Here is a 17,078-nt window from a genome sequence, read left to right as displayed (position 1 = left end):
GCATGGCGCTAATTTAAAAAAATTCTCTTTAGTTACGACACGTCCTAGCGGGCCTTTATTTGATGAGGAGCCCTTTTTTGATCCAAATTTTTGAATGGAACTATAGAGATGGAGCATTCAGGCAAGCAAAGACAAAAGGATGCCTCTATTTGAGGTGAGGTGTTTATTTGAATGAAGCCATTTATTTGAAAAACTATTTTCCTCATTATTCTGTGAATACAAATTGTCTGTTGGTTGACGAGAGGGGGGTGCCTATTTGAGGTGAGGCATTTATTGGAGAAGAGGCCTTTTTACCAATGTTTGTGTTTGAGTGGCGCTGTATAAGATCCTGCCCACATTTTATTCAAAAGGTGTTGATTGTTTGAAAGGAGGCCTTTACTAGAGGTGAGGTTGGAAAAAAAAGGGGGTGTCTAATCGAGGAGAGGCACTTATTCAAACCGTTTTTTTTTTTTGCTTGTGGATAGAGCGCAGTCAATTGCTGTCTTGTTCAGTGAATAAAAAGGAAGCGTCGATTTGGACTCAGCGTTTTATTTCAGGTGGGTTTTTATTTATTCAAATACGTGTCAAATCCGGGTGAATGGAGCTACTGATTGTAAGAAAGGAGGCGTTCATTTGATGTGGGGTATCTATCTCGGGGGTGGGGGGGCTTTATTTTTCTAACATTGTGCCTGTCAGGAGCTTGACACTGCTGTTTGTTGACTGTACAATGGAGACGGTTATTTATTGGAGGCATTTATTTGAAGAAAAAAAAAAGGTATTTACTTTTTTTTTTTTTTTTCACCGCTGTGACACCTGAACTTTTCTTCTGGGGAATTTCTAGTTAAGCACATCTCATCTTGTCTTATCTCATCTTGTTGTTTTTGCAGAAATCCATTTGATTGACACCCCCGCACCCCCTCCCCCCAAAAAACAACAGCAACAACAAAGGAGGCATCTATTGGAGATGGGGCAATTTTTTGTTTTGTAAACAATGTCTGGGTGGAGCTGCACATGCTGCTTTCCCTTTCTTGGAAAAAAAAAAAAGAGGCTGCATCTATTTGTGGTAAGGTGTTGATTTGGGCAGTCAGGCAACGTACTCAACGTCTAAAGTCGGCCAAGGCGTTTATTGGAGCAGAGTGCCACGATTAGGCAAGAAGCGGAGTGTATGACGGTGTCAACACAAGCGGAGCCGAAGAAACGGTGACGTTATGGTCGCTTGCCCAGCGGCGCGGCTCCGGCCCAATTACGGCCCGCCGATGTCACGAGACGGACACGTGCGCCCTCGAAAAGTGCGAGATCCTCCGTCAGCGCCGACGGCCCACGCGGACGCCACCCCTGAGGCAGACTTCTGTCTCATTCCGCAGACTATCAACATGCCCTTTTTGTTTTGTTTTGTTTTGTTTTTTTAAACCCCTTGAGGACTGGGTGACGAATACTCGCAAGTGTGTATGTGTGCTCAGCGCTGTTCCATGAAAGGACCTGACATGCATTGAGTGTTTTATGTAGTATGAGTGTATGAACCCTGTTTTTGGAGTTTGGTTGCATTTGTAAGCCAAGCCACGATTGGTCGTGAACCGAGCCCCCGAGCATTCGGTGATGTCATTTTCAGTCGACAGCACGTGACAAAAATGGCCGCCCACTGGGACGGATCAAAACGGAGGGGGGGGGGGGGGGGGTTGCTGCTTCATTCCCATTCCACAAATGATGTAGACATCAGAACGCCGTGTTTAGACTCGTGTGTCCCAATTGAACTTGTCAAGAACATTTTTGAGTTGACTTCCCTTTTAATGGTTGAACAAACATGCCGTTTATTTTGCTCTGAAGCTTGAAAAACATACAATTTTGGAGATAGGAGCATCAATACATATATTTGACAGATATTTGCATGTTGCTTCCGTTTCCTTTTGTACGTATCAAGTTAACGCTCGCCAATCAGAGCCAAAGCAATTGTCCAGATGGCGATTTGTATTTGTCCAAAAAAAAAAAAAAATTGTAACTGGGGGGTCACGTGTATTTCAAGGCACCCGTAATTCAAAAGGCGTTTGCGTCCTCTGTTGTCTTTCCCAAAAGTCAAGTGAAAGGGGGCTTCCTCCTCGTCTTCATCTACAGCCTCCAGACGGGCACGAGGGAGGGAGGGGGGGGGCAGGGGCTTCTCTGCTAAAAACTGCATGGATACAAGGGGGGGCCGAGCGGGGGTTGGGTATTCCGCTGTGTTGTGTCACAAGGCTGGCCCATCCGCACATCACACAACGGTTCGGGTCTCTCTCTCTCTCCACTCTGTATGTGTGCGTGAGTGAAATATTGGTGCATTTCTTACGACTTTATGGACTCTTGGTGTGCGTGTGAGGCATGGCTGATTTCATCCAGAGCAAGCGGGGGAGAGGTGGTTGGGGGCATTAAACCACACCCTCAGAAAATGTGCCACTCCCGCACCCGCACGCACCAGAGTGTGCCCGAGCTCCAATTTCTTGCAAAACATTCCACATACAGAATTACGTATATTCACAATCGAGGGCAATTACCTCGCCAGCTAGAGGCAATGTCAGCATTCGGCTATTCATACCCCATTTCTGGATAACGTGCCGCCTTGAGATCTGAGTGGACATTCGGACCGTTTTTTTTTTTTTTTTGCTTTGAGTTGCAGTACAAGAAGAGCTGCAAGGTGGCAGCCCACTCACCTTGACTGACTTGACAAGAAGCAGCAGATTGAGAGCAGTTTTCCCAAAAGGCGTCTTTGAGCTGATTCTTGCCACTGCCGGTTGACGTTTACTGTCAAAATAAACATCAGACAAAATATTGAAAGCATCAATGACATTGTTAGAAAACAATGCAAAGCATCATAGATAGGCTCATAAACATAACTGGTAAAATATGGAGACAATACAACGATACCCATGGGGGTATATTCCTGATCCTCTGCCAAGAGTGATGACAATTATTCACTTGTAATTGATGTTTTAACTTTTTGTTTTGTGATTAGCTTTCATATTTATCTTTTACTTATTGCAGATTGGTTCTGCATTTTTTTCTTTTATATTTTAGCTTATTTCTTCATTTTTTAAATTTTAATTTAGTCTTTTCCTCAAATTTGTCAGTTGTCATGAATCGCTTTTGTTTTATTTCAGTTTTAACTTTTTTTGCTTTGTGCCGATTCTTTTTATTTTTCTGTTTTTGCTTGATTTATTTTGTCTGTTTGTTTGTTCTTGACTGATTGGGGTTCTTTCATTCAATTTAATGGTATTGTTTTTCATTCAATTGTTTTGTGGTCATTTCAGGGCTTTTGACTGATGCCTAGCTATTGTTTCAAGCGCCCCACCCTCAAACCCCTGCAAATTACCTCAACATTACACATAAAAGTGACGTATTCGAAGACACACACACACACACACACACACACACACACACACACACACATGAGCAAGTGTTGTGTTCTGCTTTGGCAGCTGGTAGGAGGCACCCGCCCCCACCCGCCATCAGATTATGGAGGTTGAAGTCACACACGCTCGAAAATGTCCATCCTCTTAACGTGCACCCCCAATGTGTCACATTTGCTTGCTGTCTGCCCCTTTGAAAAACATCACACGAGTTCTTAATTCAGTTTTAGGAAAAAACAAGTCATTTTATTCCCAAACTCTCCATTTGTGTGATTATTGAAAAAAATGTAGCCAGAGCATGTAATGAGTGAAGGTGAACCAAAGACTGGAAAACTAACAGGATTGGGGGGCGGGAGTGAAGTACAAGGGGGTGGGGAGTGAGCCGGTGAGCTGGGAGGAGGGGTCAAGTGTTAAAGGAAAGTAGTAGAACAAGTGAATAAGAAAGGCTACAAGATTCCCAAATGTTTCCCAGTCGTTAAAAAAAAAAAAAGTAAGTGCAATCAATCGGTCACGCCTTGGCCGTAGAAAAAAAAAGTGGAAATCAAATCCCCCAAAATACAAAATTCTCAAACGGAGAGTCTGATGAGGAGTCGGCGTCCGATGGAGGCGGGGAGGCTCTTTCGACAGACTCGCTTGTAATAAGGCTTGCAAGATGCCTCGCGACCACCAAAGGAGCCACTCAAATCAACAAAATAAATAAAAGAAAAGAAAATACACTTCAAATACAATTCAAATCATTTAAAAAAAATCACTGGTTATAATTAAACAAAAATCAACAATTCAAAAAATAAAACAAATTAATCTTTTAATTCAACAAAAAAAAACGAAGAAAAACACTCAATCAATTCAAATATAGAACAAAAATGGGAAATAAACACAAAAAAATAAACAACTGACCTGAAGTCAACGACAAAGAGAAATATGTTTGATAAAATAGACATAAAATCAAATTCAACCAAACACACCCCCAAAAAAATTAATACAAGGGAAATAATCCAATACAAAATCAAATTCAGCAATAATTGGAACAAACTAATTAAAAAAAATAAAACAAAAATAATGTTTGATAAAATAAGGAAAGAAAAATGTAAACAACAAATCAATCAAAAAATTAAAAAAAATCGAAATAATGTGAAACAAAACATCCAAATGGAAATAAAGTGAAGGCGTTTGCATGTCGGCCGCCCCGCTTGCTCGCTCGCTGGAAATACTTTGAAAAATAGTTGAGTGGAAATATTTGTAGCACTTTTGCATGAGTTGCTGGTTTACGACGCTGCGGTCGGCACTCCTCCTCCATGTTTGGACTCGGGTGTTCCAATGTGGGTTAGCAGCACAGGAGGAGGAAGGAAGCGTCGCTCGCTCGCTTGCTTGCTGCTGGCAAGTCAAGACAAGTTTGTTTACATTTTTTCATCATTTCAAGTTTCGTAGTTGCACCAGCCTTCAGTGCACCTCCTTCGGTCCCTCGATTCGGGCGGGAGCCGACAGGAGGGAAAAAAACAACAACAACAAAAAAGAGGCTAGCAGAATAGCCTCTGCTGACAAGATGGAGGCGTTTTTGTGGAATCGAGTTGTGGCAGATCGTTAGCCTAACAGCACAATTGCTGAAGTCGTCAATTTGTTCTTCACGTCTGTGTAGCTCGTCAGTCACCCGAGTTGTGGTAATACACAAAAGATTGAAGCCAATTTCCAAAATGTTTTGGGCAATCAGGGTATTAGGCTACCAATCGTTAGCTTGCTAGCATAATTTCCCATCTCATTTCAAACTCGATACTGTATCGATAAAAATGAGTGGTGCGTCATGATGCTTGGCAAAAGTTTCATCGATAACCGGACCCCCTTCTTGTTTCTGCAAAATGTTGAAAAAAATTATGCTATTAGGCTAACAAGTGTTGCTGTTATGGCATGTTTCGAAGTTTGAAGGTTCAGGCGACTACTGTCAAGATGTGTTGTGTGTTTCTTTTTTTTTTGTTGTTGTGAAAGCAAACAATCAAAATGTAATACAAATGCACTCCAAGCACCAATTGTTCCTTTTGAAAAACAAAAAAATAAACACATCCTGTTTGGTAAAAGGCACAGTAGTCCGACGGGTGAAAAAGAAAAACACACATGTCAACAATGTCGTAAAAAATAGTTGACGCCCTCACTGTGCGTTTTCCTCAGCTGCCTGAAAAATAAATACCAAGAATAATAAATAAATGCAGTGTCAGATCAACAGACAGATAAATTAACGATGGGAGCGCTTTCACGCCGACGCGTTCTCCGATTACATTCGTGAGTTGATGACGTTGTTCTCCAGAGTCCTTGAACGGATCACTTGTCCAGTACAGCATGGATGCCATTTCCTTTTTGTTCCTTGTCGTGTCTATCTACAACCCGTAAAAGGTGACATCGTCCGCCACTTCCTCTCCTGACAGGAAGTGCCCCATTCTTTTTCTTTTTTTGGAGATTTCAGTTTACTTGCAATCCTCCTCCGTGCTTTCTTTGCACATTTTGACACTAGTTGTGATTATCGATACGCGTTTGATTTGCTCCGGCGCCGCTTTGCTCTCAGGTCTCCGAGGGAGTGTCCCGGTCCTCATGGTCTTCCTGTCGACGATCGTCAACAGCGGCGGCAGCTTGGCTTTGGCAGCGTGCGGTTTTCTTTAGATCCTTACTGAGCTCAGGCGGCGTGGTGGAGGACACGGCGCTGTCCTGCGTGGCCTCGCCGCTGCCGAGCGCCAACGCGCCCGTTTTCCGCGGGGAGAGAATGGGCGCGACATGCACCCATGTGAGGCTGGGCTCCGACACACGAGCCGTTTTGTACTCCGACGGGTTGCCTGAACTGTCAGAGCCACTGTCGTTTCCCTTTACGGGATTTTGGTGCGACGGCGACGGTGGCGATGACGACGGAGGAGGAGGAGGAGGTGGAGGAGGGAGAGGGGGAGGGGGACAGGGGCTGCCTGCTGGGGCTCCTGTGTCTTCTTCCTCACTGTCGTCTTGGTGCTTTTTCTCTTGTGTGCTGATGGGAGGGCACTTAGGGAGACCTGGAGAGGGCATCGGAGAGTCGGTTCCTGTCCAGCTGAGTCGGCGTTTCTGTAAAAGTCAATGCCAAAGTCATTTCACAATCAATTGTGCGCGCGCACGTGTGAGAGAGAGAGAGAGAGAGAGAGAGAGAGAGAGAGAGAGAGAGAGAGAGAGAGAGAGAGAGAGAGAGAGCGTGGAACCTGGAAGATATGAACTTCAACAAAACCCTTTCATGCACCCTGTAACCTGGCAACATGATAAGCTGTCCACTGGAGTAACCGCTGTCCCTGAAAGGCTTAAATTGGACAGGAAAATATAAAAATATATATTTTTAAAAATACAAAAATAAATGGATACATAAAACAATACAAAATATATACAACGAAAAAAAGAAACTTCAATTCATAATATCAGACAATAATATAAATAAATAAATAGAATACAATGACAAAGTGATACAAAAATAGTCTTAAGAAATCCTCTCTCAACATGAAATGAATGCAATCGGAAAAGTTTAAAAAAAAGTTTTAAAAAATTGGACATATTTCAAAATTCTAAATAAGAAATAAAAAACATGATAAATGAAGAAAAATACATGATGACAAATTTAATTTGACTTAAAAATAATTACTATCATAATAGAAGCAAAGAATGGAAAACGTTTGAGCATCATGACTTAATGATTCCATTCAATTCATACTTCTATTATCAGACTTGACTTTTTCACAGTAAATACAGAACTGTCATGTCGTTTCACGCCATGAGCACAAATAAGTTTGGGTGTAAATGTATTTTTTTCCGATGTTTCATACCTCGAAAATGTGAGGTGACATTCCACATATGTTCACATGCGCCTAAAAATAAATATGGAATTACACTGGTTCCCCCCCCCCACCTAAAAAAAAAAGTTTAAAAAAAAGAGCATTTATGACGGGTGTCACTTATACATGGATTTTCAGTAATCGTGAATCGGACCGGAGTCTATCCTTCGCTAGTAGTGGGAGTCCACTGTTTCTACATGTCTACATGTGTTGCTCAACCATTTGTGTTGAACTCTCCATTGTGCGGCAGCAGCTTGTGCTCACCTTGACCGGGATATGCAGTTGATCCCTGTGCTTGTGCGGCGGCGTGGCGCCCGGTGCGTCCTGGATGGCACGGGCGGACGATGCGGCAGTGCCGGGGACGGACGACGGCGGGACGGTGGCGATCTGTGGAAACCACAGCTTCAACATCATCTCCACCTGGAGGAGCGTGTTGAGGTACCGTTCTCTGAATAACGAGACACACACATGCATTCGATGAGAGGAACGTCAGCAAACACATCTGGACACCCGACATGATATTCGCTGGACGTTTCATTATGTACACGCTGTTACATGAGTGGGTCATGCGCTGGCTGCAAGATATATGACAACAACACTCACAGGTATAGATTCTTTATCCTCAACGAGAATCCTCAAAAGAAGTACTGTTCTTCGTTTGTGTCTCATTGACTGTACTGCCTCCCGGTGGCCAAGGTGTGCACACCACAAAGAGAAGCTCAATAAAATGAATTGCAGCATAAAATTATGATGCAGACTTTTTTGTAATTCTTTACCTTTTAATTAATTATCTTATTACTGTATGCTTCTATAAAGAACAATATCATAGCGTATTATTATTCCTTGTAAAGTTTTTGGAGGGAACGGATTAATGCCGTTTCCTTTCTTTTAAGTGGGAATAGATCATTTGAAATAGATGTTTTGAGTCGCGAGCATAGTTGTGGAACAAGTTAAATGTGTATGTCACGTTTTTTTTTTTTGTGTGAATATTATTTGCTACCGTGTTTTGTGGAAATTGCTTTCAGTACATATGATATTCTTGAGTAGTTTACCATGCTGAAATGAATACCGTGAAACATATCAACAAATACGTACATCAATATCTGATATACTCTATGGTGTTGGGGTTTGGGCTCCATCTTACCCACTGTTTGGTTTCTGCAAAACACCCACAATCCTCTGGATGCGATCCATGGCGACGCTCTGCTGGAAACTGCTCAGTCCTGTCAATCACAAACATAACCCCACCCAATCAATATTTGGGCCGAGACCTCGCAGTCAGGACAGAGCAAAGCCGTCGTACCCGATTTAATTTTGAACACGTTCAAAGTTTCTTTATGACAAGAAAAATTGTTTGCGACTGTTAAAACTTTTTGATAATGTCTGGCGAATGTCTTTGGAATCTTCTGCAACTTTTAACGAACCCTGACGAAAAAACAACAACATGAATATTACCTATTTTATGAACTGATAGGTAGCTCTAGGAAAAATCAGGGCAGATTCGGAATCAGCGCAAAGAATTCACCTAGAACAGTTTACTTGCATCTCTGATTTATCCCAAATAAATCTGAGATTTATTTCACATTTATCATTATCCCCAAAGATGCAATTTACAAAATGAGCCAACATCTGTCGCTTTCTGTTGGCAGAAAAAGAAGGATGGGAGAGGATTTCACAGTCAATATTGTCCTGCAAAAAACACACTGAGCTTGAAATACAAACAAAAGTGTGCTGCCATCCAGTGGTCAACAGTGATATTACACTCAAAATAAATGTGCCGCAAAATAAAAGTTACAAACTATACCGTGCCACCCCCACCCCCCCAAAAAATTGTGCAATAGCGGGACTATGAACTCGCAACCCGTGATGGGGGTCAACTTTTCTTCATCTGCTCTCTCGACATTACAGTGTACAGGTGCTGCCCCTCGGTATCGAGTGATGACGGCTGAGGTGGCTCGGGCATCTGTTTAGGATGGATCCTTGACAACTATGTCTCTTTAGTAAGCTGTTCTACGGGGAACGAGGCCCGGGGAAAAAGAACCGGGACATGCTAGAGGCCTTAAGAATTACATAAAGTAGTGGGGGAGAGGGAAGTCTGGCCTTCCCATCGATCAATTGAGAATCACTGTCAACTTTTTGTGACATTTTTTGTTTGGCGGTGCACTGTGAAATTTTTCTGTAAATTATGGGCCCAAACTCAAGGAAGGTTGAGAAAGACTGAGCCACAAGCAGTGACCGCTTGTGCAATACCTACCGCGGTCAAATCGGCCCTTCTTCAGCCCGTTCAGCAGCTCCAGCAGTGGCCTGACAAAACCCCGCAGCTCAGCACACTGTGACGGCAAGCGGTAGAGAAATTGATTAGCGCCAGCCGTCCTCGCCGTCTCTTCAGAGGTGGGCCGGGTCTCACCTTCTGGGCAAACAGCAGGTCGCCCTGCGATTTGGGAACCTGGCGTGGCAAAGAGCCGTCCTCCTCTTCCTCTTTACCGGCGAAGCCGTCGCACGCCCACTGCGAGCCGGGACTCCCGGACGCCCGGCCGGAGTTGCCGGCCGTTGCCGGCGGGCCCCCCGCCGCCGCCGCCGCCTCCAGGAGGGCCGAGGAGGAGGCGTCGGTCAGGAAGACGTCGGTGTCGTCCGAGTCACTGAACAGGAGGCTGTCGCTGGAGCTCAGCGAGTCAAAGGAGGGTTGGGATGACGTGCTGCCCTGGGACTGCATCTCTGTCAAAAAAGGGGGACACAAGCAAATTACATCCAAACGCTCACGTGCTCATGTGTCGCTTCACAAAATGGTGGTGTCCTACTTTAACATGGCATGGGGGGCAGCCAGTCGACACGCAATGCTAGCACATGTCTCGCTCCCATTGACGAGATTGGAGACGGAAGAGTAAAAATGTGAGCGGGGGGATGGGAGTCCGAGCGTAGCGGAATCAGAATAGGCAGTCTCGTTCTTTCAGCCTCCAGTGCTCGGCTTGTAGCGCCGCCCTCGCCGGCTCTGGCTGAAGCTCCATCCTAGCCCCCCTTCCTGAACACAAGACCCCCACCCCCACTCCCTTTACACACACACACAAACTGCTCTTTCCTCTCTGGGTGCATTCTGCATGCCTCTCATCTCATCTTCCTCATCCTCTTGTGTACGCACTCGAGCTGGCCACTCCTCTACATTTTCCTTCCGCCACTTCCTTCAATAATATTTAGGAAAAATGGGAGTCCATGTTAACAGAATGTCAAGCATTTTGGGGGTTCAACGTTTGAAGGCTTCCTAAACCACCGCCTAAGAGAGGAATTTAGTCATTTTAGAATTGCGCCGTAGCCCTGACCAAATGCTGTCGCTTAGGTTCCCCACCCCCGGACCATTCCTTTCTCTGGGAGTGATCCCTGCCGGACCCTGAGCCCTGGGGGAGGTCACAAGGATACTCACTTGTCACGCCCACTTCGGTTGACGCGCATTGAAAGTCCATCGTTTTGGACTTGTAGCTATAAAACACACTTTTTGCTTGTCGTATGAGATTTTTAATTCATCCCGACGAATTCATTTAAACAATACAATTTATCTATTTAGAACAAGTCCACGGGCAGCCAATGAGAGCAACGAAAATACATTTAAAAGTGTTTATGCATTGAACTAAGAAAACATAATAATTCAAACAGTGGAAATAAAAACAATGTAATGAACATGCATCACATAGACAGACAAATTTTTGTTGAGTATGTTGTTTTATGCTGTTTAATTTCCCCCCACGGAAAGAAAACGGTGTCTGTCTTCTAAGGTTGTAGCAGGCAGTCAAACAGGATGCGGCTAGCTTGCCAACTTCGGGAACCCCCCCCCCCCCCACGTATTGAAAAATGACGTTACTTACCCTCCGCCCGATGTATTCACGATTAAAAAAAAAGAACAATACTAGCTGTTCTTGCTCCGAACTGGTTCCGTCAGTGAGCAATGGGTGAAGTGAACAGCATCTGGGCGACCGGCGTCGGCTTGGACAGAGTCGTTACACGTCCACGTCCACTCGGGCCGGCCGTGAGTCGCCGTGTGTGTATGTATGTGAGATCGTGGGCGTGTGGGCGTGTGTGTGTGTGTTTGCTCGCTCTTTCTTTCTCGGCTCACTTTACGAGCGTCAACATGTGCCGGGATCCACGTGCCCACGTCATCGGGTCCGCCCATTGGCGGAGGGCTTCCGGGGGAGAGCGAGCGCCATTGGTCGACAAGCGCAGCCAGTGTTTGGTTTGCTGGGCCCCGATTGGACGGCGTCGCGACCGCTCGTAGCCCCGCCCACTCATGTGTCGCTCGTGTGTTTGCTTCTTGTGTGCGTCTACTACAGCGAGCGGGTGTAAACACACTCGTGCGCTACCACGCCCACCGGCAGGGGTTAAAAAAAGAAAAAGAAAAAAAAAGCCTGCTAACCGAAAGTCTGCATCGCACGCTCGCAGTAAAAAACCTGGCGCAACATAAATATGGAATTGAATTAATTAAAAAAAACAAAACAAAAAAAACATCTGCCGGTTTATCTCCTTTTCACTTTACAATCTTTTTTTCCACAATTCATCCATCTCTGTCCATCCGTCCATCCCAGTCACCAATTTGTTTGCTTGTTAATATATATCCATCCATTTTCCGATCCGCTTATCCTCACAAGGGTCGCCGGGGGTTGCTGGAGCCTATCCCAGTCGTCTTCGGACACCCTGAACCGGTTGCCAGCCAATTGTAGGGCACAGAGAGACGACAACCATCCACGCTCACACTCACACCTAGGGACAATGCAGCCTGCCATGCATGTTTTTGGAATGTGGGAGGAAACCCGGAGTACCCGGAGAAAACCCACTAGGCCCGGGGAGACATGCAAACTGCACACAGGGAGGCCGGAGCTGGAGTTGAACTAGGTACCGCTGCACCGTGAGCTCGACGCGCTAACCACTGGATCACCGGGCCGCTAAATGATGAAGTCAAGCAGGGTCTTTGCACGTGCCGTGGCCAAGCGTCGAACCACGATTGCTGCGGCCACAACGCAGGGTGATAACCACTACATGATCACGACCTCGTTTGTACAACTCAAGTGAAAGCGAAAAACAAACAAAAAAATCTTCTTGTTGGATTTTCCTGACATTTTCTTTTGAACTGATTCCCACTGATAACAAGTCAAACATATCCGAGCTCTCACGAAGGCTGGAACACTTTTTTGAAATGATTCGTCTTGGTTACAACATATCATATCATAACCTGGCGTTTGAACAAAGGTGTGCAGACTTTTTTTTTTTTTAAATCCACCATATCTGTCTTTTCACCTCTATCGATCCAACCACCCATTCACGACATAGTTTGTCCTTTCATGAGTCTACATTTATGAGCAGCCACACCAGTGCACGTCTTGATGAAGCCAAGTCTGTCGCGTGGGCAAGCGAGCTCCGTTTACATGAACGTTACCGCGTCAGTCTCCAGGCAACACGGCTAACTATTTCATTTGACGCCGACGTGACCGTTGAACACAAGAACACTCTTGTGGTGTCGTTCCAAATGCTTCAAGGCGAATGTCAAGCATTAGACAAGAGACTTGACTTTCCAACTGGTTGAACGCTCAGCCTATTATTCTGATTAGTCGTGATTAGCAATTTGTCAATCGGCGAAAGTGGCATTGATCACAGCCTAAACGTGAAGGCTCATGCGGCCGGTGATTCACGGTCAAGTCGGTGCCGCCTTGAAGGTTGACTACAGTGTGGACTCGACGACCCCCGCCCGCCCCCGCTCGCAACATCGCAGCATGTGACACTCCACACGCTGTCAAACTGTCACAGGCGTGTCGTATCGGCCATTTACGCTCCTCTTTAATCTATTCATCCAATTCCACTGACTAAATGAAGAGTATCTATTTATGAGGTTCGGATGCTCCATTGCTCGTCACGGTGAAACGTATCCATCTGTCGTTCTGATGAAAGTTGTGTTTGTGAATTATGAATAAAGTAGCAAAAATCAACCCATTTTTGGGTCGGCCATTTTGTCGACTTGCTGTCGACTGAAAATGACGTCACAGTTGCTCAGGGCTCGGGTAGTGACGAATCACGACTTACCTGTTTTCCGAGTTGGTCATGTGACATATGAAGGGTGACCGGTGATTGGTCGTGCCTCGAACCCTGAGCAACAATGATGTCATTTTCAGTCGACCGCAAGTGGCAAAATGGCCGCCCCGTTGAGATGAATCAAAACGTGTGGATTTTGCTGCTTCACTCATATTCCTCAAACGCAACATTAATCAATGAATTAAGGCTGCGTCTGAAGTCGTGGGGCCACATTTTTGACTTTTCAGATCCGCGTCAGGCATAAGACAACCTTGTTGACCTTTTTTTTACCATCAGTTTAATTTTTGTAGCCCCCACCCCCAAAAATCAGTACTATAAGTTTTGTGCGCTAATTTTAAAGAGCCTTGGAAATATGTCTGCAATGGGACATTAAAAGGCTAGAAATTGATTTCGTAATTTCAATATCATGTCATCCCACCTACCTTACTGGTTATCCTGCCGTTATGTAAAATACTAATCTGACGCAGTGTCAGTTCAAACGACTAAAAACCACAACGATACATTTCTATGAAAACTCAACTACAGGCAGTGCTATTCAATGATGAGCTTGAAGAATTTTCGATAAGGCTTCCTTCCGTATTGGATGTCATTATCGTATTTAATCACCCCCCCTCCCCCCAATTTGGTGTTAGTTTGATTTCTTTAAATCCTAACTCTTGCTCATTGGCCACCGGTCACATGCTTGCCTTGTCGTCTATTGACATTTCCCCCCCCCCCCCCTCCTCTAATAGTAAGCTTGTCATTATGGAGGCTTTACTTGCAAGTAAGTGTTGTTCACATGCAAGCCAGGGATAGAGAATGAGTGAAGAGTGGTGCGTTGTGAAATGGGCCAGGTCACCCAACCCCCCCCCCCCCCCCCACTAGATACATACAGACACGCACACACGACATACATATGAACCCTCTGACTCTCTGCTTAGGGCGCGTGCTCACACACACATACACACACACATAAACACACGCGCGCACGCACACACACACACACACACACACACACACACACACACACACACACACACACACACACACGCCACAGTGCTCCGTCCTCATGCTATCGACAATACCTGCCATTGATCATGAGCATGGGGGCGGGGGGAGGGGGGAAAGGAGGGGTCACCCAGAGACGAGAATAACACGAGCGGAGCAGCCTCAAGTCATGTCAGCAAGCGTATAGTTAACCTTTAGTCACAGTAAACCTGCGGAAGGCGGGCATGGGGTCTGTTTGTGGATACACTGAGCAGGTCAATAGCAGAAAAAAAAAAAAAAGACTCTCCCCATCCCCCCACTCCTGCATTCCTCAGCAACACATGAACCCAGCGAACCTGCTTGGAGTTCATGGGTTGTGAAGACCACCCCCATCATTTCCATCCCTGCAGTTCCCCTCCCCCCATCTCTCCCATCCCCCACCCGCTTTCTGCACTCATGTGCGCTTGCATGCATGCTCTCCATCAATATTGCCCCTACAACTGGAGAGACCAGTTGAGCCGGCGCCTGTAGGTGTTGCTTTTCTACATATGTACATCATATGCACGTCCATGTCATGTCTATACATATGTATGTATATACATACAGCGTGCAAATCAAGTCAAACGATTAGCATAACGATTCAGCAGGGGAGCCTTCCGAAGGGGTTGCGGTGGAAATGAGATTAGGCTCAGTTGGAGTTAAGTCACGAGTGGCCCTCGAAGTCACAATAAAGCGTAAACGGCAGGTTGAGACTCTGCTCACGCTTGCGTTTCCAAAGCCAGATATGGCCGACGAGCGCTTGTGTAGTTCATGTCAGGACATGAGCATACAAACTTCCAAAGGGGGGGAAAGAAAAAAAAAACAGCTCGAAAGTGGGACAATTTGGAGTAATATTCATGGGGGAAAAAAATAAAATGCAGTTGCACCTGTAAGCGTGGTTCTCGACGTCCGTCGGCCGTCAGCTCAGATTTTCCCCATTGTTGCTAAGTCACGACCCACTGCTTTATTTTTCAGGTAATGCGCAAGAAGAAAACCGAACGGCTCAAAAAAAAAAAGGCTCTGAAAATGCTGCGTTTGAAACGGGACTACACCACATTCTCAGAGTTCCTTTCCAAGCGCCCTGTCGAGAAAAACCTCAAGATTAGCCTGACAACTGCAAGCGAGTGACACTGAATACCACGGTTACACAAAATATGGTCACAAAAAAATAAAAAATGAAATAAAATTTAAAAAAATCACTTGTATATTGCTGGCGCTGACGTCTTCTTTTTGGGAAAATAATATTTACAAAACTCATGAGACTATTGCGTTTTGGACCAAGGACAATTAAAAATCTTACTTTCTAAATAAAAAGCAGATGTGATTATACACGTGGTCCTCAGAGAACAAGTCAGAACGCCGTCGGTCGGTCACTCGATGCAGTCGAAAATTCCAATTGACAGCAAAGCCAATGTTTGTATGAAAACGCGTGACTATAAATCTGATCAAAAACACAAAGTCATACACCGACGCCGTTGTTAAACAAGGACCCCCTACCTGCCTGCGACCCACCCATAACGAATCCATGACCCACTTTTGGGTCCCCACCCCGCCAGGTGACAACCACCAAATTCGAAACGGGTTTCCGTTGTGTGCAAGGGAAACTGGAAAACAGGCGAGATTCAACTCTCTGAACGAAACGACAGAAATAAATGACATTTTCCACGACCTTCTAACGTAGCGAAGAGCACGCCGCGCAACTGTCATCATACATGACGCTTGCCTGCCATTCGCGCGCACGCCTCACAAGACCTCATTCCTGCCAGCATTAAAAGATTAACTCTGTGTGTGTTTTTCTTTCTTTTTCTTTTTTCTGAAACAATGGGTGTTAAGATGAATAGCCACGCAGGGTTAGCCGCCCGCGTTGACCAACTTTTCCACCATTCATCTTTATGCCGTGTGACAAGAAGGGGCAGCGAAAGCGGACCGCTGCCGGGTTGCGAGTCGACTATCGGAGGTTTTGGGCTGCCGAGCCAGGCCTGAAAACAATTTTATGGTTTTGTACTATTTAAGACAATTACATTGGCACATTGATGAAAAGAGAATTTTTGAGGGAAATCTAAATGTGAACCGTCAAATCTGAGCCACAACAAAAGAGGAAACAAACATTGGAATTTTCTGGTCTTTTTTTTTTTTTTTTTGTCAGTTCCTTTTGTTTTCTGTTTTGGATTCCGCATGTCGTTAACCGCTGCGTTTGGAAATGCTGGTCAGTATTGAGCCTGTGTGTGAATTGTCTTGTGTATGCAATGTGCTTTGGAAGGAAAACCGCCTCGCCTTGACTATTAACCCACACACATGACAAAAGAGCTAGCTTCTCTCCTTTCAATTCAAGCGGAGGACAAGCCCCCCCCCCCGACAACTCCAAGCCCCAAACAACATAAACAATCAGCTATGATGCAACGCAGCAAAAATGAGGAATGGTCATGAGAATCGCGCGTTGGTATCAAGCGGTAGACGTTAAGGATTGTTTCACATATCCCGGTTGAAGCCAGATACTTGTGAGGCAGCATATTGCTCTGTGCAGACGGCACGCTTCAAGCTCAGCGGGGAGGGGGTGGGCTGCAACAAAACCATTTTTGAAGCGAGGGTGGGGCGAGGTGCCGCATTTTTGTTGTTAAAATGTTACATTTCAACCAAGTGCTGTCGACTTTTCCAGCTTGCTTAAAAAGGATACACAGTTCGAGAAAAAAAAAACAACAACTAAGTTTCAGTGTATTGGGGAAATGGATTAAAAATAAAATGCATGAAAATAATGGGCAAAGAGGATTTCATCTGGCCTTGGCTTGTGTCCCCAAATGACTGAATGCTACCTTGCAAGTCGTCAGAACAG

General features: G+C 45.2%; 1 protein-coding gene across 1 annotated transcript; it reads right to left on the bottom strand.

Annotated features, from left to right (window-relative positions):
• Positions 1-3,572: 3,572 nt before the first annotated feature.
• On the bottom strand, positions 3,573-11,215 carry LOC147204150 (uncharacterized). The gene is made up of 6 exons (XM_086114654.1): positions 11,032-11,215; positions 9,585-9,892; positions 9,432-9,507; positions 8,322-8,400; positions 7,442-7,625; positions 3,573-6,425 (listed from the first exon to the last, which is right to left on the bottom strand). Exons 2-6 carry the CDS (start codon positions 9,888-9,890, stop codon positions 5,901-5,903), a joined length of 1,170 nt encoding a protein of 389 aa, XP_085970780.1. The 5' UTR covers positions 9,891-9,892; positions 11,032-11,215; the 3' UTR covers positions 3,573-5,900.
• Positions 11,216-17,078: the final 5,863 nt, after the last annotated feature.

Source organism: Hippocampus guttulatus, chromosome 6 (assembly GCF_054856545.1).
Source record: "Hippocampus guttulatus isolate MCC_2025c chromosome 6, RoL_Hgut_1.0, whole genome shotgun sequence".
Lineage (NCBI taxonomy): Eukaryota > Metazoa > Chordata > Actinopteri > Syngnathiformes > Syngnathidae > Hippocampus > Hippocampus guttulatus.
The sequence above is the reverse complement of the archived record's forward strand: the minus strand, read 5'-3'. Positions and strand labels throughout refer to the sequence as shown.